The sequence below is a fragment of the Spermophilus citellus genome (assembly GCF_964194105.1).
Source record: "Spermophilus citellus genome assembly, chromosome: 4".
Classification (NCBI taxonomy): Eukaryota; Metazoa; Chordata; class Mammalia; order Rodentia; family Sciuridae; genus Spermophilus; species Spermophilus citellus.
The window spans coordinates 135518191-135544951 of NC_138185.1; the positions used below are offsets into that span (position 1 = coordinate 135518191).

A 26761-nucleotide genomic window follows, 5' to 3' on the forward strand; every position below is an offset into this window, starting at 1 on the left:
ACTATTTTTTGGATAAAGTTGGTTGGGAAAATGAAATCATTTTGGACTGTTAGAATATATTGGGGAAATTATATATGTATATTTCCTAGGATGTTGTGTCCAATCCTGAACAAGCTGCTGGAGAAGAACAAGAAAACAGTAATAGTGGGTTCAGTGAACATTTGAAAGACAAGGCTGCAGGTGAGGTGCCTAAAGCTATCAGTCCCTTTTGCATTTTTTTTTTAAGGTGTTGTTGGAGCAGAGTGGATTAAACATTATACGGTTGTGATGAATGTATGTAAGGAAGTCTATATCTGGTGCATAGTTAGCATTCAAAAATTCATGATGTTCAGATGTGGCTGACTAGATTGGTATTGTCTGAATTTCTGAATTTGTATGAAAGTTTGTTGGTAAATGCCTTTTGTGCTAATATCCCATTATTATTATCATTATTATTATTATTATTATTTTTCAGTCCCTGTGGATTCTTCTCATTTGGATACATGTGGTTCCATCAGTCAAGTCGTTGAACAGTTACCTCAGCCTAACAGGACAAGCAGGTATATTATAATGTTTGAAGGAGTTTATTTAAATTTATCAAGGGATATCAACTCTTATGAGCACCTGTTGCCTCATCCCAAGGATAAATCAATCAATCTTTTTGTGAATTAAGGAATGGGTTTTGAGGCTGGTATAGATAGTACTGATGTTGGGAATCTCTCTTTTGCAAAGGTAAATTTTTTATAGCTGAATATTCAAATTGTAAGTATTCTATCTTATGCCTGTGAAACAGAACAAGCATTTCTCTTAATAAAGATATAACTTCTTAGAAGAAAATATTTAGGCATGTTATCAAAACTATTAGGTGCTGGGCATGGTGGTGCCTGCCTATAATCCCAGCATCTTGGGAGACTGAGGCAGGAGGACTGCAAGTTCAAAGCCAGCCTCAGTAACTTAATGAGACCCTGTTTCTAAATCAAATATAAAAAGACTAGGGATGTGGCTCAGTAGTTAAGTGCCCCTATGTTCAGTCCCTGGTACAAACAAAAATAAGAACAAAAACCTGTTAGGCACGCTTTCTATTTACCAACCCAAAGTACCTCACCAGTTTTAGATCCAAAATATTTAAATTGTACCATAAACAGTATTCATTTACTGTGTCCAGTTTTTGAGTTCATCCTTTGCATTAGGCCTTATGTTGTATGTTTGACTCCTAGAGTTGTCTGTGCTCTTCTTTGACCTTAAGAGAATTGGGGCAGAAGACTAATTTTTTTTAATAACTTTGTTTAATTTTTTTTTAATATAGTGCTAAGGATAATTTCCAGTGCCTCACATGTGTTAGGCAAGTGCTTTTGTTTCTATATTCACCTGCTTTACTCCTCTTTATTATCTTGCTTTGCTTTCTAGGCATTTAAGTTTATAGTATCTCTTTAGGAATACATTCTAGGCTTAGCTGTGTTTTTATGGCTAAGCACCCTTATAATTTCATTTAAATTCTATCCACAAAACAATTGTACTAAAGGCATTGTATTTCTTCCATTATATACTAGGAGAAACTGATGGGTGAAGAAGTTAAATAACTTTCTTTAGAAAACATTGCTAGCAGGTGACAGAGCTAGGCTTTGAATCTGTTCCTTTTGATTCAAATGCTTTTTCCTTTTTAACTGATCAGTGCTTCTTAGTCTTCTGTCCCAATTCTCTTAAGGTTGAAGAAGAGCCCAGACAACTCTAGGAATCTTGAGGTGTCAGGGTAGAAACAGGACATAGTAAGAGTAAAGTATCTGCTTGAGATGATTGAAGACTTGTTTTAATTTTTTTTTAATAACTTTTATTTGTTTCATTCACTTATTTATTTATTTTTTTATATGGTGCTGAGGATCAGATCCAGTGCCTCACATTTGCTGGGCACAACCCCAGCCTCAAGACTTGTTTTTATCTTAAAAAGAAGTGCATTTTTTCTGGTATATTTTATACTTTGTATTTGCACATAAATTTCTTCCATAGCGAGTAGAAATGAATGCTTTAGAAAAGTCTGCAAACTTGTGGGCTCATGGTTTTTATTAGACCCACACATGGTAAAATATATTTGAATTAATTGGCAAAATTTAAAAATGGGGAAATTTGTTGTAAAACCTGGATTTCTGGTTTCTGGCTTTACTGGTCTTTATTGGCAACAATTGGTTGGGACTGTGACTAGTAGCTAACCTCCCCTAGATGAAGCGTGAGAGTGCAATGGTTTTCCGTAGTCCTATAAGTCAGTATTGAAGTTGGACACTGAAGATAGGTGTTTCTTTGTCATTTATCATAGTGCTTGTGCTTTTGTTTCTATACTCACCTGCTTTACTCATCTTTATTACCTTGCTTTGCTTTCTAGGCATTTAAGTTTATAGTATTTCTTTAGGAGTATATTCTAGGCTTATTTTTAAGGCTAAGCACCCTTAGTCATGAAAAGGGTGACCGGAAACATGCTACCTCCATTGTGAAGGAAGAGGTATTGTTTGAGAAGTTCCATACTACTACAATTTCTTTTCTGCATCAATGTGTTATTGTTTCTCTATTAAAAAGATTGTATTACTATATTCAGTAATAATGTGCCGGCACTGTGGCATGTACTTTAAAGGGGTTTTGTTTTCAGAGATCTTATAATTTAATAGGGGAGACAGATTTAGACAAGTCATTATGTAAGTAGCTCTTCATTTACGATTGTAACCATTGTAAAGAGGGAAAAAAACCTAATATGGGGAATAAGGGAACACCTTTTTTGGGAATGCAATCTAAACAGTAAACATGAATTTGCTAGGAATAGTTGAAGGGCTAAGGAAAAGCATGCAGTGTGAGAGCAGGAGCTTTCCAGACATGAAGTACAATTGCAGAAGCCATGAAGCTGGAAGGAGTTTGAGGTTGATTCCAAAAGATTGAAAGTTCTTTAAATCATGTATTAATGATGAATTTATGTTTATTTATTAAAGCAGATATTTTGGGAAGAAAGTCTACTTTGGGAAACTTTCTCTGTCATAAAATTCCAAAAAATTTATCTTACCTTATCTAATGTCCTAGTGATATAGCCTGACATAACTAAACAGGGAGTGTCCTAAAATATAATACAGAAGAAATATAGATATTTTTATTTTCCCATTAAACTGTTTTTGTTTTTTTGTTTTTTTTTGTAGTACTAGGGATTGAACCTATGGGTACTCTACCACTGAGCTATATCCCCAGCCCTTTATTCTTTAATTTTTTAAAAGATATTTATTTTTTAGTTATAGGTAGACACAACATCTTTATTTTTTATTTTATGTGGTGCTAAGGATCGAATCCAGTGTTTCATGTATGCTGGGTGAGCACTCTAACCCTGAGCCACAACCCCAGCCCAGCCCTTTATATTTTTTGAGATAGGATCATCTCGAATTGCCCAGACTGGCTTTGAACTTACCATCCTCCTACCTCAGATCCCCAAGTTGCTGGGAACACAGGTAAATGTTACCACGCTTGCCCATCAAACATTTTTAAAATTAAGATAATTTTAGATTGATATGCTATTATAAGAAACAATACAGGGAGATCCTGTATATACCTTGCCCAGTTTCCCCCAATGCTAACATTTTACAAAACTATAATACAGTATCACAACCATTTTATCAACATTGATAAAATCTACAGAATTTATTCAGATTTCTTGTTTTATTTGTATTTGTGTACGGGTGTGTATATTGAGTTTTACACTGTTTAATCTTCTGTGTAGTAATGTATCTACCACTACAGTCAAGATAGTGAACAGTTCCCAATACACGAATATCTAGTGTTGCCCTCATAGACAAACCTATCTCTGTCTTCACTTAAACCCCTGGCAACCACTAATTCATTCTGCATTTATAAAATTTTATCATTTCAGAATGTTAGATACATACATAACCTTTTGGGATTGGCTTTTTTCCCCCCAACAGCATAACTTCTGGGAGATCCACCCAAGTTTTGCCGATATCAGTAGTTTATTTCTTATTGCTAAGCAGTGATATGGATATACCACTGTTTGTTTAACCTTTTGTTTATTGAAGTACATCTGGATTGATTTAGCTTTTGATTATTGTGATAAAATTACTATAAACATTTGTGTATAGGTTTTATATGAACTTAATTTTTCATTTCTTTGGGATAATGCTCAGGTTTTCAATTGCTTTGTTGTATGGTAATTGTGTCTTTAATTTAAGAAAACTAGACTATTTTTCAAGAGTTTTTGTATTGTTTTATAGTCCCACCAGCAATATATGAGTGATCCAATTTCTCATTATCCTTGTTAGCATTTGGTGTTTTTTTTTTTTTTTGGTGGAGGAGTGCTGGTGATTGAATGCAGACCTTTAACCATGCTAAGCATGTCCTCTACCACTGGGCTATATCCCCAACCTCCTCACTAATTTTTATTTTGGCCCCTGTGATAAGTGTACAATAATATCTCATTGTGGCTTTAATTTGTGTTTCCCTGTGGCAAATGATATTGAATATTTTATCAGGTTTTTATTTACTGTCTGTCAATCTCTTCAGGGATGCCTGTTCATGTCTTTTGCCCATTTTCTAATTGTATTATTTTTCACAGTTGTGTTTTGAGAGTTCTTTATGTATTCTAGGTACTAGTCCTCTGTAGAATATGTGATTTGCTAGTTTTTTCTCCTACTCTGTATCTTTTAATCCTGTTCACAAGGTTTTTCATAGCAAGTTTTTAATTTTGATGAGATATGTTAAATGTATGTGTGTATTTATTTATTTATTTTGTGATACTGGGGATTGCACATGGGAACTGTTACCACTGAGCTACATTTCTAGCCCTTTTAATTCAATTTTTTTTGGAGAACAGGGTCTTGCTAAGTTGCTGAGACTAGCTTACTTGTGATCTTCCTGTCTCAGCCTCTTGAGTAGCTGGGATTATAGGCATGCATCATTGTTCCTAGTTGCCAAATATTTTTGAATAGGATAATATAAATACTTATTTTATTTTTTTAAGTTTATAAACTGGATGTAGTGGCATATGCCTATAATCCCAGCTACTCTAGCAGAGGCTAGAGGATTGCAAGTTTGAAGTCAACCTCAGCAACTTAGTGAGATCCATTCTCAAAAATAAAAAAAAGTTAAAAGGGCTATATCAGTGGCAAAGCACCCCTAGGTTCAATCCCTAGTGCCTCCCCCAACCCCCAAAAGCCTAAAAGTGAAAAGCAGTTCTTCCCTGTCCTAGGTTCTCTTTTACAAAGGCAACACTTCATTTTTTACTACTCTGAGAGATTGTCTTCCTAGATCTAATACTGTTGTAAAACTATAAATGTTTTTTTCTGTATAAAGTAATAATATTGTACTGTCATTTCTTATTTTATCAGATTAGAACAAATGAATTCTGATAATAAGAGATGGGAGTTTAACTCATCAGTAATCCTCCCCACTTTTTTCCCTCCCAATTTTTTTTTTTAAGAGAGAGAGAGAGAGAGAGAGGATTTTTTAATATTTATTTTATTTTTCAGTTTTTGGTGGACACAGCATCTTTATTTTATTTATATGTGGTGCTGAGGATCGAACCCAGCGCGCTCCGCGCACGCCAGGCGAGCGTGTTACTGCTTGAGCCACATCCACAGCCCCTCTCCCAATTTTTGATAATAATTATTTTAGTTCTTCTGGCTCCTTTTGTATTTCTAAGTAATTAAATTTTATTTTCTTTTTACATTATTTTTAGACAGTGAAGAAAAGTTTAACCTCAGTACTATTTTTTGTCTATACTCCGATTTATTTTAACCCTCTTCTATTTACTTAATTATTTTATAAATATTTTAATTGCGTATTTCCTACATGCCAAATGTTCTTGGGTTTTAGGGATACAAAAGGATCAGAAGAAATTAAAACCCTAGATCTTTTTTGGGGGGATGGTACTAGGCATTGAACTCAGGGGCACTCGACCACTGAGCATGTCCTCAGCCCTATTTTGTATTTATTTAGAGACAAGGTCTCACTGAGTTATTTAGTGCCTCACTTTTGCTGAGGCTGGCTTTGAATTTGTGATCCTCCTGTCTTAGCCTCCCGTGCTGCTGGGATCACAGGTGTGCACCACCATGCCTGGCAAAACCCTAGATCTTAATGTGGCTTACATTCTTGTATGGAATGTAGTAATATATGAAGATTAAGTAAGTAAATAAATATATATGTGTGTGTGTGTGTGTATATATATATATATATATATATATAGAGAGAGAGAGAGAGAGAGAGAGAGAGAGAGATACCATTTGATATTGATAAGTTCTGAAGAGAAAAGTAAAAGGTAAGGGAATAGGAAGGATTAAGGAGTTACAAGTTTATACTGGATGAATAGGGAATGCTTCTCTGATGAGACATTTGATTGAAAATCTAAAGTGAATAAGTGATCTCTGCTGTTACCTGAGTTAAGTACTGTCCATACATAGAGAATGGCACTTGCAAAGTATGGACATGACTGGAGTATTTGAGAAATTGCTAGGAGGTTAATATGATAGGAGTGGAGCAGACTAACAGAAATAGGAGAAGAGTTAGAGAAAAAAAAGGACCAGTTTATGTAAACTTTATGGGTTAACATGAGCAATTTGGCTTTTATTTTTGGTGAGATAGAAAGGCATTTAAGTGTTTTGAGCAGAGGAATGCATGATCTTAGATTTTTGGGGCAGGATGTGGAGATTGAATCTAGGGGTACTCTACCACTGATTTATATTCCCAATCCATTTTATGTTTAATTTTGAGAAAAGATCTTGCTAAGTTGCTCAGGATCTCACTAAGATGATGTGGCTGTCTTTGAATTTTCAGTCCTTCTGCCTCAGCCTTCTGAGTTGCTGGAATTACAGATATGTGCCACAACGACTGGGTAGAATAAAGGAGAGACAAGGGCAGAGCCATAAAGACACTCCAGAAATTATTTTAGGAGACTACTGAAATAACTTAGGTAAAATATAACAATGGCTGGTTTAGGGTAGAAGAGAATGAAGAATAGTGAGATTCTGAGATTTGAAAATAGGTTTTAAAGATGGATCAGATTTGGAGTATAGAGACAGGAAGGAGGTAACAATAATTCTAGGGTTTTGGTTCAAGCAAGAAGAATAGTGTGTGGGCTGGGGACGTGGCTCAAGCAGTAGCGCGCTCGCCTGGCATGCATGTGGCCTGGGTTCGATCCTCAGCACCACATACAAACAGAGATGTTGTGTCCGCCGAGAACTAAAAAATAAATACTAAAAAAATTCTCTCACTCTCTCTCACTCTTTCTTTCTTTCTTTTTTTTTTCTCTTTTTTTTTAATTGGATGTTCACAACATTACAAAGCTCTTGACCAATCATATTTCATACATTAGAATCTAGTGGGTTATGAACTCCCATTTTTACCCCAAATACAGATTGCAGAATCACATCGGTTACACATCACATTTTTACATACTGCCATATTAGTGACTGCTGTATTCTGCTACCTTTCCTATCCTCTACTATCCCCCCTGCCCTCCCCTCCCATCTTCTCTCTCTACCCCATCTACTGTAATTCATTTCCCTCCATGTTTGTTATCCCATTCCCCTCATAAACTCTTATATGTAGTTTTGTATAACAATGAGGGTCTCCCTCCATTTCCATGTGATTTCCCTTTTTTTCTCCCTTTCCCTCCCACCTCATGTCTCTGTTTAATGTTAATCTTTCTTCCTGCTCTTCCTCCCTGTTCTGTTCTTAGTTGCTCTCATTATATCAAAGAAGACATTTGGATATAAGGGGAGTAACCAAGGACAGGGTAGAGATGAAGAGCTGGAGAAGATGATTAACATTAAACAGGGATGATAGGCGAGAGGGAAAGTGAGAGTTAAGGGAAATTGCATGGAATTGGAAGGTGAGCCTCAGGGTTATACACAATTACATATAAGAGGAAAGGAGGAGTAGGAGAAAAATTATATAAGTGGAAGAAACGATTTATAGTAGAGGGGATGGAGAGAGAGAAGGGGAGGGGAGGGGAGGGGAGGGGGGACAGTGGAGAATGGGATAGACAGCAGAATACATCAGTCACTAGAAAGGCAATTTGTAAATCAATGGAAATGTAACTGATGTGACACAGCAATCTGTATACGGGGTAAAAATGGGAGTTCATAACCCACTTGAATCAATCTGTGAAATATGGTATATTAAGAACTATGTAATGTTTTGAACAACCAACAATAAAATAATTAAAAAAAAAAAGAAAGAATGAAAAAAGAAAACAAAAAAAAAAAAAGAAGACATTTGGTATTTGTTTTTTAGGGATTGGCTAGCTTCACTAAGCATAATCTGCTCTAGTGCCATCCATTTCCCTGCAAATTCCATGATTTTGTCATTTTTTAGTGCTGCGTAATACTCCATGGTGTATAAATGCCACATTTTTTTTATCCATTCATCTATTGAAGGGCATCTGGGTTGATTCCACAGTCTAGCAATTGTGAATTGTGCTGCTATGAACATCGATGTGGCAGTATCCCTCTCACTCTTTCTTAAAAAAAAAAAAAAAGAAGAATAGTGTGGCTATTAATTGAGATGGAGGAATGTAGGAGGAATAATTCAGTTTTAGACAGGTTAAAATTGAGCTATCTTTTGAGCATCCACCTGCCTGTACAAGTCTGAAGCTCAGGGGAAAGATCTAGGCTGGAATTTCACATTGCAGAGTCTTTAAAAACAAACAAAAAAACGTTTATTTTATTTACTTATTTTTATGTGGTGTTGAGGATCGAACCCAGGGCCTCGAACGTGCTAGGCAAGTGCTCTACTGCTGAGCCACAATCCCAGCCCTCACATTGCAGAGTCTTAAGCATATCAAAACCAGGAGTCTGGATAAGGGGGCAAATATAGCTAAAGAAGAGGTCTAGGGACTCACTGAGCCCAACAGCATTCAGAGGTCAGAGACATGAGGAAGAACCAAGAGACTGAGAAGAATCAGATAAGTGGTTTTGTGCTGTCTTTTTAATTGCTTCTCTGGTACCTTTTGTCACATTTGCTCTGGGACTTTCCCCATATTTTGCAAGATCATGAATTTGGTCCTCCCAGTTGTATGGGTAATGTTATGTTTTATTTTATTTTAATTAATTAATTAATTAATTTTTGGTGCTATGGATTGAAAGTTTACCACTGACACATCCCTGTTCCCCACCTTTTTTTCCCCCAGTTTTGAGACAGGGTCTCCCTGTTGCTTAGGGCCTCACTAAGTTGCTGAGGCTGGCTTGGAACTTGTGATCCTCCTGCCTCAGCCTCCCTAGTTTTGGGATCACAAACATGCGCTACAATGCCTGGCTGTTTTTGTGAACATGTTTGCTTAGTCCTTTTTCTCTTCCTTGGATCATGGTCCCCAACTCTGCAAGTCTGTTTTCTCCTCTTTTATATTAAAGTTAGGTTGAATGCTCTTTGTATGAATTACTACATGTAGAAAGTTGTAAGGAAGCAAAAAATGTCATCTCTAATCCTGCCACCCAGAGGCTAATTGCTGTAAACATTTTGGCATATTTGTTCTTTTTTTGTGCATTTAATTTACATAGTTGACATCACATGGAAAGTAAGTTTGTATGTAACATTTTTCCTGAGTTCTTACTTTAAAAGTTAAAAAAATTTTTTTTAATAGATTGACATAATACCTTCATTTATTTATTTGTTATAGTTGTAGATGGACAGCATGCCTTTATTTTATTTATTTTTTATTTTTATGTGGTGTTTCACATGTGGTAGGCAAGCATTTTACCACTGAGCTACAACTCAGCCCTATTTCAAAAGTTTAACTTACAGAAGAGATTAAAGAATATGCGTCTGTTCTGTGTATGTTCGTGTGTGTGTGTACTTTTATGAAATACTGAATGGTTTGAATACTTTAACATTTCTCCCCTAAGAATAAATATCTTATATGATCATAGTGTCATTATTATACCTTAGAAAATAATAACTGCATATTATCAAATAATATAGTTAATATTCATATTTTCCCAATTGTGTCAAAGATGTCTCCCATATTGGTTTTTTGTTGTTGTTGTTGTTGTTTGTTTGTTTGGTTCCAGGGATTGAACTGGGGGCACTCAACTACTGAGCCACATCCCCAGTCCTATTTTGTATTTTATTTAGAGACAGGGTCTCAGTGAGTTGCTTAGTGCCTTACAATTGCTGAGGCTGGCTTTGAACTTGAGATCCTTCTATCTCAGCCTCCTGAGCCAGTGGGATTACAGGCATGTGTCACCATGCCTGGCCCATATATATATATATATATATATATATATTTTTTTTTTTTTTTTAAGTATTTTTGTTATTGTAGGTGGACAGCATGCCTTTATTTTGTTTATTTTTATGTGGCGCTAATGATTGAATCTAGTGCCTTACGTGTGCTAGGAAAGTGCTCTGTCACTGAGCCTACAGCCCCAACCTTCTACCATATTGTGTTTATTTTTAGAATTAAAACATTTTGTTTTGTCATAAGAAGTTCTATTAACTAATATCAGGTAATGGTTAATGAAAAGTAAAACTTAAAGACATGACAGAGAAGATTGTACAAGTATGAACATTACAGTATTAGGGAAAATGAGTAGGGTTTCATACAATTGACAGAGGTGAAGAAGCCAGTGTTGTTGAATTAGTACTTAATTCTTTTTTTTTTTTTTTTTTTTTTTAAAGAGAGAGTGAGAGAGGGGAGGGGGGGAGGGAGGGAGGGAGGGGGAGAGAGAGAGAGAGAGAGAGAGAGAGAGAGAGAATTTTTTTTTTAGTATTTATTTTTTAGTTCTCGGCGGACACAACATCTTTGTTGGTATGTGGTGCTGAGGATCGAACCCGGGCCGCACGCATGCCAGGCGAGCGCACTACCGCTTGAGCCACATCCCCAGCCCAGTACTTAATTCTTTAGAATGTGCATGCCCTGACAATACAGAATACCTTGATTAATGTTTACCATTTGTTTTATCTTCCTAGTACAGTGGAAAAATGTGGCATTATTCCTTCATATTGGTTGTACATGGGGGATTGTTAACACCCAAGTGATAACAATTAATTAAAATATTGTTTAATCCTGCAAGACTGTTATAGCATTTTAAATAACCTGCTTACTTTCCAGAATACTTACAGGTAATTTCACATTAGTGAAATTTAATTTCACATTAGAGCAAATTTGAAGCCCACCTGAAAGAATAAAGGAAGTTCAGTAGCCATAAAGCTAAGTATGAAATAGAAAAACCCCCTGGTAAGTTTTAAACAGCAGCTCGGTATAAATTTCCAATACAGTAAGACTGGGAATGAAGAGTTTTTGTCCAAAAGGAATATTCCAGTGAACTTTTGAACTTTGAATAAGGAAATTTCTAGAAAAACTGAAGACTGAAGAGTAAAAAAACCTGAAGAAGTAAGAGTCTTCCAGCAAAATTGGAATTTAATTTTCCAGTTTTCCTCCTCCCAAAAAACTCCAAAAGATACCTTTGGTAGGCATAGATTTTTAAATTTTCATATTCAGAATTAGCACAGCAGCAGCAAATAATTATACCAGTATTACTCATGATTGATAGTTTTTATTTATACAATTAATTCCTGGTTTGTCATAAAAGGCTTGTAGAAATGACAAAGTTTTACTATGACAAACTAATTTATAGAAATGACAAAGTTTTACTATGACAAACTAATTTATCTACAGTCTGAAAGATCTGGAAGTTCTGCTGGCATTAGTATCATTTACAGTGGCAGAAGTAATTAAGTAACTGCTGAAATAACATTAATCAAGCTTAAATTTCCACTGAGAACATTTTATAGTCAGAGAGTAATGTTATCAATATCTATACAGAAAGGAAACAGATATTATGATTTCAGAGATCAGAGTCTTAAGTTATAAGATGATTTCAAATTTTCTAAGTTTAGTTGATAAAATGGTTTGACAGTCTAGACTCACAGAACAGAAAACAGATAAATCCACATCACTCCACCCCTTGGTAAACAAAGAATTGTTTATCCTTTTCCTTGTATTATTGCAAATATTGATGCCAAATACCCTCAGCTACCAACTTAAGATACACTGAATGATGTATATATGACAAGTTATGATTAAAATTTTAAGTTCAAAGTCAAGAAATAGACTGTTTTTTAAAAAAACATGGTAAGGAGAAAATATCTATGTTGAACTAAGAAATACTTAAGCAAGGTTATGAATGACTAATAACTAAGAACAATAATCTTTTTCAGTATCTATTTTTTTTCCTTTGCAAAAAAAGCCATTTATAGTTCAACAAGTTAATTGTTATAAATGCTAGGCTATATATTTGTGCCAACCCATTTTAGTATGAGCAATTAAGTTTTAACTTTATTTTATTTATTTATTTTTTTGGACCCAGTATCCAGTCTTGTTTCACACATTGCATTTGATTGTTTCAAACATTGTTAATGTTGGCCCAATATTTCATTTTATAGATTATGGAATTATTTAGTCATTTTGCTAATGCTAAACTTAACAGGTTGTTTCCTAATAACAGTAAACTTTTAGAAGTAAGTTTACATAAGGATCTTTCCACATTTCAGATTATTTCTTAAAATTGAAATGTTTGAAATAAATTACTGCTATGAACATATTTCCAAGTTGTTCTCCAGAAAGGATCCCTTTATTTTTAAATGTTTTATTTTTTATTTTTTGGTACTGGGGATTGAACCCAGGGACACTTAACCACTGAGCCACATTGCTAGTTAATTTAATATTTTATTTAGAGACAGGGTTTTGTTGAGTTGCTTGGGGTCTTGCTAAGTTGCTTTGAATTGTCGATCCTCCTGCCTAAGCTCCCAAATCACTGGGATTACAGACTTTATCACTGCACCTGGCTGTTCTTAAATTTTGAAAAAAAATATTTTTGCAATACTGGGGATTGAACCCATGGAACACTCTTAATTACTGAACTGCATCCCTACCCTTTTTATTTTTTACTTTGAGACAGGGTCTCACTAAGTTGCTTAGGGCCTAAGTTGGTGAGGCTGACTTTGAACTTGTTATCCTCCTACTTCAGCCTTCCAAGCCACTGGAATTACAGGTGTGTGCCTCCGTGCCCAGCTATACTCTGTTTTTATATAAACAATATGATGATGTGTATCTTACCTTAGTTTGGGTGGCAGTGAGTAGTAGAATGGTATTTAAAATGTTTTTTTCTGATTTGTTTGGTAAGATTGGTTTCTTTGATTCTTTTATGTGTGTAAAGGTACTTGTTATTTATTTATTTTTTTTCAATGAGTTGACTGCTGTCATTTATCGGGAATCTTTGTATGAATTCTTTTTTTTTTAATTAAAAAAATGAAATTTATTACAGTAATTGAATTATAATTAAAGAAGAAACCAGGCCCAAATGGCTTCGACAAAGGAAAAAATAACTCAGTCTTCACAAAAGGAAAGAACAAAACTCATCTACAAAAACTCTTCCATAAAATAGAAAAAATGGGCAGATTCTACCAATTAATTTTGAGAACAACCTAACATTTATACTAACCTGACAGTTATAATAAAGAAAATTATAGGTTACTATCACTTATTTTTTTTAATTTGAAATCATGCAGACTGTGTTTCCTGCATGATTTATTACATTAGAAATCAATCACCTTAAGATATGTAGAACCCCATCCCCATGTCTCAACTTCTTCAAAATTAAACAGCATATTTATAAATATCTCACAGGTCAAAGAAGAAAGCACAAGAAAAGTAAATAAAAAGTGGGCTTTTTTGGTACTGATGACTGAACTGAGGGGTGCTCACCCACTGAGCCATTTTTTATATTTTGTTTAGAGACAGGGTCTCACTGAGTTGCTAAGTGCCTCACTAAGTTGTTAATCTTTGAACTCATGATCCTTCTACATCAGCCTCCCAAGCCGCTGGGATTATAGGCATGCCCATTGCGCCCAGCCTAAAAAAGTGTTTTGAATTAAGTGATAACAAAAGCTTAAAATATCAGAATTTCTGGGATGAAACAGTACTCAGATAAACACTTACAATTTAAAGTACTTGTATCAGAAAGAAGTTAGATTAACAATCAGATTACTTTCAAATTAGATAGTAGGGAGGAAAAAAATAAGAGTAAGAGCAGAAACATGAAATAGAAAAGAAGTAATACAGCTAAAAGTTGATAAAAATCCAAAAAGTCTAATTAGGAAAAAACACAAAAATTCTTTGTTTTATGTAATTTAATATTTTGTTATATTTGTTGTAGGTATTTTCCTAATTTAGTGTTTTAGTTCTATCATGTTTTTTGATTGTTGTTAACTTCTTTTAAATACATAGTTTTCTTTTATATTTTGTTGTCTATGAACCTTTACTTATTTATTTTTATGGGTGTTGAGAATCAAACCCAATGCCTCACACACGTGCAAGGCAAGTGCTCTACCACTGAGCTACAACCCCAGCCCCCTACATAGATTTTTTTTTTTAATATTATATTTTTTAGGTGTAGATGGACACAACACAATGCCTTTATTTTTTATGTGGTGCTGAGGATTGAACCTGGGTCCCGCCCGTGCCAGGCAAGTGCTCTACCACTGAGCCACAATCCCAGCCCCCTACATAGATGTTTTAACTTGTATTTTATTTGGACTCTCCAGTTCTAAGTATCCTAAGGTTTTTATACTATTTTTTGTGAACTTTGTCCAATTTAATAGCTGTGTTTTTTGACTGCCTTCCTGCTTATCCATATACATCTTTTCTTATTGCTTATCAGTAATTCTTCTGAATACAAGATTTTTAAAAAATCACTGCTTGTAAATAAAGTTTTTTTTACCTTAATTCTGCTTTATTTTTGTGTAACTTGATTCAGTGCAGTATCTTAAAAGTTGTTGACTTTTTGGGTACTTTCTTAGGTAGGAGGACCAGAGGGGTGAGATATTTTACATTTTCAAATTTGGGGAAGAGGTATTTGATATATGTAGGGAGTCATAGTAAAATTCAGGTGCTTTGAACAGTGGCCCAACCTATTTGGAACACATGATTTTGTCCTTCCTCTGTGTAGTGTTCTGGGAATGTCGGTGGAATCCACTCCTGATGGAGAAGAGAAGGAAGAGTTGGAAGAAAAGGAGAAAGAGGAGGTAGAAGAAGATATTTCAGAAGATACTACACACTCCTTTGCTGCTGAAGGTAGCTTATGCCTTCCTTTTTCAAGATAGTAGATTATTTTATATTCCTTTAATGTGATAGTGTAGGTGTCTCAATTTTGTTTATTTTATCAGGTTGTTTTTGTCATGATTAACTTAAGAGTCATTAAGAAATTTGCTCATAATTTACAATTATGAGCTTTATGAGCTCACTATTCCACAATTTAGATCGCTAACTTGGTGTTCTGGAGTTTATAGCTCTTTGGATAGTCCCCTTTCTGCATATTGACTCTTTCTCCTCCCCCCGCCCTTTTTTTTTTACCCTAGTGCTTGAGTTTGAAGCCAGTGGTGCTTTACCACTGAGCTCCATCCCCAGCCCTTTATATTTTTTATTTTGTTACAGGGTCTCACTAAGTTGCTGAGACTGGCCTCCAACTTGGTGATCCTCCTGTCTGAATCTCCCCAGTAACTGGGATTACAGGTGTGCACCACCATGCCCAACTTCTTCCTCCTTTTTTTTTTTTTTAATAATCTTTTTAGTTGTAGATGGACACAGTATCTTTGTTTATTTTTTTAATGTGGTGCTGACATTGAACCCAGTGCCTCACGCATGTGAGGCAAGCGCTTAACCACTGAGCTACAGCCCCAGCCCCTTCTTCCTCCCTTTGTATTCATTTGTTTTCATATATGTTTAGCATCTGCATTGCTGTTTGTGTGGGTGTAGTTTATGGTACACTTTTAGAATGTAGACATGGTCTACCATATTAGATGCTGTAATATTTTGTGGTACTCAAGTTTTTTCCTGCCATATATTTTTCCCCTTCATTTTTAATGCATTTACTCTTGATTTTTTGCTGTTGTTGTTGTTATTTTTTTTGATGGTGCTGAGGATCAGACATGCCTCATGCATGTTAAGCAAGCACTCTACCACTGAACTACATCCCTAGCATCTTTTCTTGGGTGTGGAGGGCGCCAGGGATTGAACTCGGGGACACTCAACCATTGAGCCACATCCCCAGCCCTTTTTTTTTTTTTTTTTTTTTTTTTTTAAAGAGAGTTGGGGTGGGGGAGAGAGAGAGAGAGAGAATTTTAATATTTATTTTTTAGTTCTCTGCGGACACAACATCTTTGTTTGTATGTGGTGCTGAGGATCGAACCCGGGCCGCAAGCATGCCAGGCGAGTGCGCTACTGCTTGAGCCACATCCCCAGCCCCCCAGCCCTTTTTTTTTTAAATATTTTTTTTAGTTGTAGATGGTCACAATACCTTTATTTTATTTGTTTATTTTTTTTTAATGTGGTGCTAGGGATCAAACCCAGTTCATCATGCATGCTAGGCAAGTACTCTACCACTGAGCCACAATCCTGACCCCCCAGCCCTTTTTTGTATTTTATTTAGAGACAGGGTCTCACTGTTCCTGAGGCTGGTTTTGAACTCCTGATCCTCCTGCCTTAGCCTCCAGAGCTGCTGAGATTATAGTCATTTGCCACAGTGCCCAGCCCTAGCATCTTATTCTTGATTTTTTGGGAAAAATTTGGGGGCCAGGGCTTTGTGAAGGACTTAACATGACCCTCCCTTTTTTTTTTTTTTTTTTTTGGTACTGAGGATTGAATCCAGTGGTGCTTAACCACTGAGCCACATCCTCAGCCCTTTTTTATATTTTGTTTAGATACAGGGTCTCACTGAGTTGCAAAGTGCCTCACTAAGTTGCTGAGGCTGGCTTTGAACTTGCCATCCTCCTGCCTCAGCCTCCTGAGCTGCTGGATTATAGGTGTGTGCCCCTGTGCCCGGCTTTTATTTTATTTTTTTAATTAGTTATATATAACAGTAGAATGCACTTTGATACGTTATATGTAATGGAGTATAATTTCTCATTCTTCTGGTTATACATGATGTAGAATCCCACTTGTTGTACAGTTATATATGTACCTAGGGTAATAATGTCTGATTCATTATACTATCCTTCCTACCCCTATTGGCTTCCCTCCCTTTACTATCCTATACCTAATGTAAAGTAACTCTGTTCTTTCCTAGCCTCCCACCTAATTGTGAATTAGCATTTACATATCAGAAAAAACATTTGGTCTTTGTTTTTTGGGGATTGGCTTATTTCACTTAGTAGTATATTCTCTAGCTCTATCCATTTACTGGCAAATGCCATATTTCATTCTTTTTTAAGGCTGAGTAATATTCTATCATACACACACACACACACACACACCACATTTTATTTTTTTAATTTATTCATCTGTTGAAAGGCACCTAAGTTGGTTCCATAGTTTAGCTATTGTGAATTGAGCTGCTGTAAACATTCATGTGGCTGTACCACTGTAATATGCTGATTTTAAGTCCTTTGGGTATAAACTGAGAAGTGAGATAGCTGGGTCAAACAATAGTTCCATTCCAAGTGTTCTGAGGAATCTCCATATTGCTTTCCATAATAGTGACACCAATTTGCATTTCCACCAGCAACTTTTCCCCTACATCCTTGCCAACATTTATTGATTGTATTCTTGATAATTGCCATCTGACTGGAGTGAGATGAAATCTTAGAGTGTTTTTGATTTGCATTTCTCTAATTGCTAGAGATGTTGAACATTTTTTTCTTAAGTTTGTTGATTAATTGCATTTCTTCTTCTGTGAATTGTCTTTTGAGTTCCTTAGCCCATTTATTGATTGGGTTATTTATTCTTTTGGTGTTAAGTTTTTTGAGTTCTTTATATGTCCTGTAGATTAATGCTCTGAGGTGTATGTGGTAAGGATTTTCTCCTATTCTGTAGGCTCTCTGTTCACATAATCTTATTTCTTGCACTTTGGGAGTCTTGATAAAGGAAGGCAGTTCCTAAGCCAACATGGTGAAAATTTGGGCTTACCTTTTCTTCTGTTAAATTCAGGGTCTCTGGTCTAGTGCCTAAGTCTTTGATCTACTTTGAGTTGATTTTTGTGCCGGATGAGAGAGAACAAAATTTCATTTTATTACATGTGGATTTCCAATTTTCCCAGCACCATTTATTGAATAAGCTATCTTTTCTCCAGTGAATGTTTTTGGCACCTTTGAACATGATCCTCTTTTGCTAAGGGCCAGCACCTGCACATTGATAATGTTGTAGAACTGTAACTGATTTCTTGGAATTTTGTTCCTAGATCCTGCCTCATCACAGTTGGGCTTTGAGGTTCTGGAACTCTCCCAGAGCCAGGATGTTGAAGAACGTACTATTCCATATGAAGCGGATAAGGAGCATCTACATTCAGTAACCACCAACTCTGGTTATACCAGGCTATCTGAAACAGATGCAGATACTGGTATGAAATATGTTTTCTCATTTTTGGATTTTTTTTTAAAGTATTTTCCTCCCTTGCTAAAGCTAGTCATTGTTTTCTTTGATAAGTTTTTTACCAAAATTAATATAACTTAATATAAGTGAGTTTGCAGAGTTGGCTGGTAAATATTTGTCAGTTGATGGCTTGCAGATTGAAGTTTCCTGTTAAGTAGGTAATTGATTACTTTTCTTTTTTTAGAATGGTGTGTGTTTGTGTGTATGTGTGTGTGCTTATTTATTTATTTGATACTGGGGCTTGGAGTCAGGGATACTCTACCACTGAGTTACATTCCTAGTTCTTTGTATTTATTTTAATTAATTAATTTGTTATTTATTTTTGATACCAGGGATTGAATCCAGATGTGCTTAACCTCTGAGCTACATTCCCAGCCCTTTTTGTTTTGAGACAAGGTCTCCCTAAGTTGGCTTAGGATCTCACTAAGTAGCTAAGACTGGCTTTGATCTTGTGATCCTCCTGCCTCTGCCTCCTGAGCAGCTGGGATTCTAGGCATGCACCACTGTGCCTGGCTATTTTTTTTTTTTTTTATTGTTGGTCGTTCAAAACATTACATAGTTCTTAATATATCATATTGCACAGTTTGATTCAAGTGGGTTATGAACTCCCATTTTTACCCCGTATACAGATTGCTGTATCACATCAGTTACACTTCCATTGATTTACATATTGCCATTCTAGTGTCTGATGTATTCTGCTATCTATCCTATTCTCTACTATCCCCCCTCCCCTCCCCTCCCCTCCCCTCCCCTCCCCATTTCTCTCTCTACCCCCTCTACTGTAAATCCTTTCTTCCACTTGTATTATTCTTCTCTTACCCCTCATTTCCTCTTATATGTAATTTTGTAAAACCCTGAGGATCACCTTCCATTTCCATGCGATCACCCTTCTCACTCCCTTTCCCTCCTACCTCTCATCCCTGTTTAATGTTAATCTTCTTCTCAAGCTCTTCGTCCCTACCCTGTCCTTGGTTACTCCCCTTATATCAAAGCAGTCATTTGGCATTTGTTTTTTAAGGATTGGCTAGCTTCACTTAGCATAATCTGCTCTAATGCCATCCATTTCCCTCCAAATTCTATGATTTTGTCATCTTTTAATGCAGAGTAATACTCCATTGTGTATAAATGCCACATTTTTTTTTTATCCATTCATCTATTGAAGGGCATCTAGGTTGGTTCCACAATCTTGCTATCGTGAATTGTGCTGCTATGAACATCAATGTAGCAGTGTCCCTGTAGCATGCTCTTATTAGGTCTTTAGGGAATAGACCGAGAAGGGGAATAGCTGGGTCAAATGGTGGTTCCATTCCCAGCTTTCCAAGAAATCTCCATACTGCTTTCCAAATTGGCTGCACCAGTTTGCAGTCCCACCAACAATGAACAAGTGTACCCTTTTCCCCGCATCCTCTCCAGCACTTGTTGTTGTTGGACTTCATAATGGCTGCCAATCTTACTGGAGTGAGATGGTATCTTAGGGTGGTTTTGATTTGCATTTCTCTGTTAGAGATGGAGAGCATTTTTTCATGTACTTGTTGATTGATTGTATGTCCTCCTCTGAGAAGTGTCTGTTCAGGTCCTTGGCCCATTTGTTGATTGGGTTATTTGTTATCTTATTGTCTAATTTTTTGAGTTCTTTGTATACTCTGGATATTAGGGCTCTATCTGAAGTGTGAGGAGTAAAGATTTGTTCCCAGGATGTAGGCTCCCTATTTACCTCTCTTATTGTTTCTCTTGCTGAGAAAAAACTTTTTAGTTTGAGTAAGTCCCATTTGTTGATTCTAGTTGTTAACTCTTGTGCTATGGGTGTCCTATTGAGGAATTTGGAGCCCGACCCCACAGTATGTAGATCATAGCCAACTTTTTCTTCTATCAGACGCCGTGTCTCTGACTTGATATCAAGCTCCTTGATCCATTTTGAGTTAACTTTTTTGCATGGCGAGAGAAAGGGATTCAGTTTCATTTTGATGCAAATGGATTTCCAGTTTTCCCAGCACCATTTGTTGAAGATGCTATCCTTCCTCCATTGCATGCTTTTAGCCCCTTTATCAAATATAAGATAGTTGTAGTTTTGTGGATTGGTTACTGTGTCCTCTATTCTGTACCATTGGTCCACCCGCCTGTTTTGGTACCAGTACCATGCTGTTTTTGTTACTATTGCTCTGTAGTATAGTTTGAAGTCTGGTATCGCTGTACCGCCTGATTCACACTTCCTGCTTAGCATTGTTTTTGCTATTCTGGGTCTTTTATTATTCCATATGAATTTCATGATTGTTTTATCTATTTCTACAAGAAATGCTGTTGGGATTTTGATTGGCATTGCATTGAACTTATAGAGAACTTTTGGTAATATCGCCATTTTGATGATGTTAGTTCTGCCTATCCATGAACAGGGTATATTTTTCCATCTTCTAAGGTCTTCTTCTATCTCTCTCTTTAGGGTTCTGTAGTTTTCATTGTATAAGTCTTTCACCTCTTTTGTTAAGTTGATTCCCAAGTATTTTATTTTTTTGGGGAATATTGTGAATGGAGTAGTTGTCCTCATTTCCGTTTCAGAGGATTTGTCGCTGATATACAGGAATGCATTTGATTTATGCGTGTTGATTTTATATCCTGCCACTTTGCTGAATTCATTTATTAGCTCTAATAGTTTCTTTGTAGACCCTTTTGGGTCTTCTAGGTAGAGAATCATGTCGTCCGCAAATAGTGATAATTTAAGTTCTTCTTTTCCTATTTTTATGCCTTTAATTTCTTTCGTCTGTCTAATTGCTCTGGCCAGTGTTTCGAGGACTATGTTGAACAGAAGTGGTGAGAGAGGGCATCCCTGTCTTGTACCAGATCTTAGAGGGAATGCCTTCAATTTTTCTCCATTCAGAATGATGCTGGCCTGTGGCTTATCATAGATTGCTTTTACAATGTTGAGGTATGATCCTGTTATCCCTAATTTTTCTAGAGTTTTGAACATAAAGGCATGCTGTACTTTGTCGAATGCTTTTTCTGCATCTATCGAGATGATCATATGGTTCTTATTTTTAAGTCTATTGATGTGGTGAATAACATTTATTGATTTCCGTATATTGAACCAGGCTTGCATCCCAGGGATGAATCCTACTTGATCATGGTGTATAATTTTTTTGATATGTTTTTGAATCCGATTCGCCAGAATTTTATTGAGGATTTTTGCATCTAGGTTCATTAGAGATATTGGTCTGTAGTTTTCTTTCTTTGAAGTGTCTTTGTCTGGTTTAGGCATCAGGGTGATGTTGGCCTCGTAGAATGTATTTGGAAGAGCTCCCTCTTTTTCTATTTCCTGAAATAGCTTGAAAAGTATTGGTGTTAGTTCCTCTTTAAAGGTTTTGTAAAACTCTGCTGTATACCCATCCGGTCCTGGGCTTTTCTTAGTTGGTAGTCTTTTGATGGTTTCTTCTATTTCCTCTATTGTTATTGGTCTGTTTAGGTTGTCTATATCCTCCTGACTCAATCTGGGCAGATCATATGACTTAAGAAATTTATCTATGCCTTCACTATCTTCTATTTTATTGGAGTATAAGGATTCAAAATAATTTCTGATTATCTTCTGTATTTCTGAAGTGTCTGTTGTGATATTGCCTTTTTCATCCCGTATGCTAGTAATTTGAGTCCTCTCTCTTCTTCTCTTCGTTAGCATGGCTAAGGGTCTGTCGATTTTATTTATTTTTTCAAAGAACCAACTTTTAGTTTTGTCAATTTTTTCAATTGTTTCTTTTGTTTCAATTTCATTAATTTCAGCTCTGATTTTAATTATTTCTTGCCTTCTACTTCTTTTGCTGTTGTTTTGCTCTTCTTTTTCTAGGATTTTGAGATGAAGTATGAGATCATTTATTTGTTGGTTTTTTCTTTTTTTAAGGAATGAACTCCAAGTAATGAATTTTCCTCTTAGAACTGCTTTCAATGTGTCCCATAGATTCTGATATGTTGTGTCCGTGTTTTCATTTAACTCTAAGAAGTTTTTAATTTCTTCCTTGATGTCTTCTAAAACCCATTAACCTATTATTCATTCTCCAAGTGATGCATGATTTTTCCTTCCTTCTTTTATTGTTGATTTTCAGTTTCATTCCATTATGATCAGATAGGATGCATGGTATTATCTCTACTCCTTTTTATTGTCTAAGAGTTGCCCTGTGACATAATATATGATCTATTTTTGAGAAGGATCCATGTGCTGCTGAGAAAAAAGTGTAACTGCTTGATGTTGGGTGGTATATTCTATATATGTCAATTAAGTCTAGGTTGTTAATTGTATTATTGAGTTCTATAGTTTCCTTATTTAACTTTTGTTTGGAAGATCTGTCCAGTGGTGAGAGAGGTGTGTTGAAGTCTCCCATGATTATTGTATGGTGGTCTATTAGACTCTTGTTTTTTTTTTTTTTTTAGAGAGAGTGAGAGGGGGGGGGAGAGAGAGAGAGAGAGAGAGAATTTTTAATATTTATTTTTTAGTTCTCGGTGGACACAACATCTTTGTTGGTATGTGGTGCTGAGGATCGAACCCGGGCCGCATGCATGCCAGTCGAGCGCGCTACCGCTTCAGCCACATCCCCAGCCCTCTATTAGACTCTTGAACTTGAGAAGAGTTTGCTTGACGAACATAGCTGCACCATTGTTTGGGGCATATATATTTATGAATGTTATGTCTTGTTGGTGTATGGTTCCCTTGAGCAGTATGCAGTGTCCCTCTTTATCCCTTTTGATTAACTTTGGCTTGAAATCTATTTTATTAGATATGAGTATGGACACTCCTGCTTGTTTCCGAAGTCCATATGAGTGGTATGATTTTTCCCAACCTTTCACCTTCAGTCTATGTATATCTTTTCCTATCAAATGCGTCTCCTGTAGGCAGCATATTGTTGGGTCTTGTTTTGTGATCCATTCAACTAGCCTGTGTCTCTTAATTGGTGAGTTTAAGCCATTAACATTTAGGGTTATTATTGAGATATGGTTTGTTCTTCCAGCCATATTTGTTTATTAATGTTACTAAACCTGATTTGTTTTCCTCTTTGATTACTTTCCCCCCTTTACTGTCCTACCTCCCACTGTTGGTTTTCATTGTTATTTTCCATTTCCTCTTCCTGTAATGTTTTGCCAAGGATTTTTTGAAGAGATGGTTTTCTAGTTGCGAATTCTTTTAACTTTTGTTTATCGTGGAAGGTTTTAATTTCATCTTCCATCCGGAAGCTTAATTTCGCCGGATACACGATTCTTGGTTGGAACCCATTTTCTTTCAGTGTTTGAAATATGTTATTCCAGGATCTTCTAGCTTTCAGAGTCTGTGTTGAGAGATCAGCTGTTATCCTGGTTGTTTTACCCCTAAATGTAATCTGCTTCCTTTCTCTTGTAGCTTTTAAAATTCTCTCCTTATTCTGTATGTTGGGCATCTTCATTATAATGTGTCTAGGTGTGGATCTCTTATGATTTTGCACATTCGGCGTCCTGTAGGCTTCTAGGATTTGGGATTCTGTCTCATTCTTCAAGTCTGGGAAGTTTTCTCATATTATTTCATTGAATAGATTGTTCATTCCTCTGGTTTGGAGCTCTGTGCCCTCCTGTATCCCAATGACTCTTAAGTTTGGTCTTTTAATGTTATCCCATATTTCTTGGATGTTCTGCTCATGGTTTCTTAGCAGTCTTGCTGAGCTGTCTATGTTCTTTTCAAGTTGAAATACTTTGTCTTCATTGTCTGATGTTTCATCTTCTAAGTGATCTACTCTCCTGGTAGTATTCTCAATTGAGTTTTTAAGTTGGTTTATTGCTTCCTGCATTTCTAGGATTTCTATTTGTTTGTTTTTTATTACCTCTATCTCCCTGTGTAATTGATCTTTTACTTCCTGGATTTGTTTATGTAGTTCCTTGTCAAAGTGAACTTTCATTGTCTGATTTTGCTGTCTCATGTCTTCCTTGAGCCTCCAGATCATCTGAAGCATGTATATCCTGAACTCTTTTTCTGACATTCCATCTGTTGCAGCTATTACCTCTTCTAAAGTTGAGTTGACCTGCATTGCTTGTGGTCCTTTCTTTCCTTGTCTTTTCATACTGCTCGCGTTTCTTTCTGCTTGGTGAAACTGTTGTGTTTTTGAAATTTTCCCCCTATTTATTTATATTGCTCTTGTATAGTTGGAAAATCTCCCTTGCAGGGCGGGTAGTGGCTGTGCTCCTCCTCTAATTAGGGTGATCTGTCTACCACGCTGGTCGGTCGCAGGTCTGCCCACCCTGCGGGCGCGGGTGGCGGCTCTGCTCTGCCCGCACTCCAATTGTGGTGACGTAACTACCACGCCCTCGGGTCGTTGGTCCTGATCCGGATGTGGGCGGCGGCTCTACTCGGCCCCTACTCCAATTGGTTTGATGTGTCTACCACGCTGGCAGGCCTCTAGGCCTATTCCGCCGGTGGGTCGCAGGTCTGCCTACCTTGTGGGCTTGGGCGGCAGTTCTGCTCAGCCCCCACTCCCAATGGGGGTACCTGACTGCCTCTCCAACGGGTCGCTGGGTGCTGGGCCTTTTCCCGACACGGGCGGCGGCTCTGCTCCACCCCCGCTCCAACCAGTGTGACGTGACTGCCTCGGTGCTACGTGTCCACCACGCTGGCAGGCTACCGGGCCTGTCCTGCCAGTGGGACGCAGGTCTGCCTACCTTGCAGGCTCAGACGGCGGCTCTGCACAGCCCCTACTCCAAATGGGGCGACTTGGCTACCACGCCATCGGGTCGCTGGTCCTGTTCTAGGCGTGGGCGGCTACTCTCTTTGGCCCCAGCTGCAGTTGGGGTGTCGTGATACCACGCCGGCGGGTCACTTGGCCTGCTCTGGGCGCAGGCGGCAGCTCCACTCTGCCCCCCTGGCCCCCACAGCACCCAGCAGGACCCGGACCGAGAAGCAGTCACCGCAGGTTCCCCAACCCTGGGCCAAAGCAGCTTCGGGAGCCAGAACCCGGCCTCTCCGATCCCGGCTCACGCTCTTCTAGGAGCAGGCTCCAAGGAGCGACCTCCGCGGGTTCCCCTGCCCCAGGCCAAAGCAACTCCGGGAGCCAGAGTCTACCACGCGGCCTGCGGCCTGCGCAGTGGTTTCATTAATGAGGTTCTAGGCATAAAGTTAGTTAGAAGAGATCGAAATAAAACACACAAACCAGTTACCTTATTTATATTGCTAAGTCCGAGACGGCTCACCTCTCTGGTTCCCACCTCTAGCCGCCCAGCAGGGCAGCGAGGATTACTCAGGGCTAGCAGGAGAGAGAGAGAGCGAACACGCCGGGGAGTAGCCTTTTATTTGGGGAACAAGAGATTCAGGGGAGAATTCCATCCAATGAAGGTTGAGGGGGTGCTGCACTCCAAGGTCAGGGTCAGTGATTGGGTCCCCGGGGTCAGTGGTCACGCACACCCCCACACGGATGGACTCTCTCATCAGGAAAGGGTCGGGAAAGCTTCGACAGAGCCAAAGCGCCTCAGGCCCTTAACGGGAGTCACCCAATCACGTGTCAGAATGGCTCCCCACACCAGAGCCCGGCCGCTCCAAGCTCTCCGAGCTCGGTGTACGCTCCGCTGGGAGCAGGCTCAAAGACGCAGTCTCTGCGGGCTCCCCAGCCCCGGGCCAAAACTGTTCCGGGAGTCAGAACCCAGCCGCCCCGAGCTCAGCGCATGCTCCACTTGGAGCTGGCCTCAACACGCAGTCTCCGCAGGTTCCCCAGCCCTGGGCCAAAGCAGCCCCGGGAACTGGATTCCGGCCGCTCAGAGCCCGGCCCACGCCTTGCCAGGAGGGAGCCCCTAGGAGTATTCTCCACTGGTTCTCCAGCCCCGAGCCTGAGTGATCTGTCTGCGAGATGCAGGCAAATACCAGCCTGAAATCACCTGTTCCGTAGCTGAATGAGCTGAGATCAGTAGAAAACAGGGATGATTACATCAGTTCTCCAAGATGGTGGCTGCTGTCCTCCTCCGTGGTCCAACCAGTGTCGAGAACCGAACTGGACCACTTCTCTCCTCTGTCTCAAAGCCGGAACTCAGCACTAAGCATGGCCATTGCACCACTGGCAGGAGCCCCCAGAATCCGCATCGCTGTACCCCCGCTCCGGCACCTTGCCGCTTCCCAGCGCGCGCCGCAGACTCCAGCTGTGGGGCGTGATCCTCCGTGCGGAGAAATCGCCCGCGTCCGAGCCCCTGCAGCTGAACCTCGCGCGATGGAAATCCGTCCACTAGATTCTGGAACACCTCAATTTCACTGGAAATTCCCAACAAGATAGCCTTCAGCTGTTTCACCTCGTCTTTCTGCCGCACAGTGACGCGGCGCACTGGGGTGATGCACTCCCTTCGCCGCCATCTTCTCCCTCCCTGGCTATTCTTTTTAAGACAGGGTCTTGCTAAGTGGTGGGTAAGTGG

The 26761-nt window shown here is 38.1% G+C and overlaps 1 protein-coding gene across 7 annotated transcripts in view; it reads left to right on the top strand.

The window, feature by feature from the left end:
* TP53BP1 (tumor protein p53 binding protein 1) overlaps positions 1-26761 on the top strand; it is a 106432-nt gene that overhangs the window by 17540 nt on the left and 62131 nt on the right. For all 7 annotated transcript variants that reach the window (XR_014021687.1, XM_081292046.1, XM_081292049.1 and 4 more), the window contains exons 4-7: positions 90-180; positions 455-539; positions 14958-15082; positions 18183-18341. Coding sequence is in view for 6 of the 7 variants with exons in the window: in XM_081292046.1 (XP_081148172.1) it covers positions 90-180; positions 455-539; positions 14958-15082; positions 18183-18341 (460 nt within the window). In the remaining variant the exon portion in view is untranslated. The remainder of the gene's footprint in view (positions 1-89; positions 181-454; positions 540-14957; positions 15083-18182; positions 18342-26761) is intronic.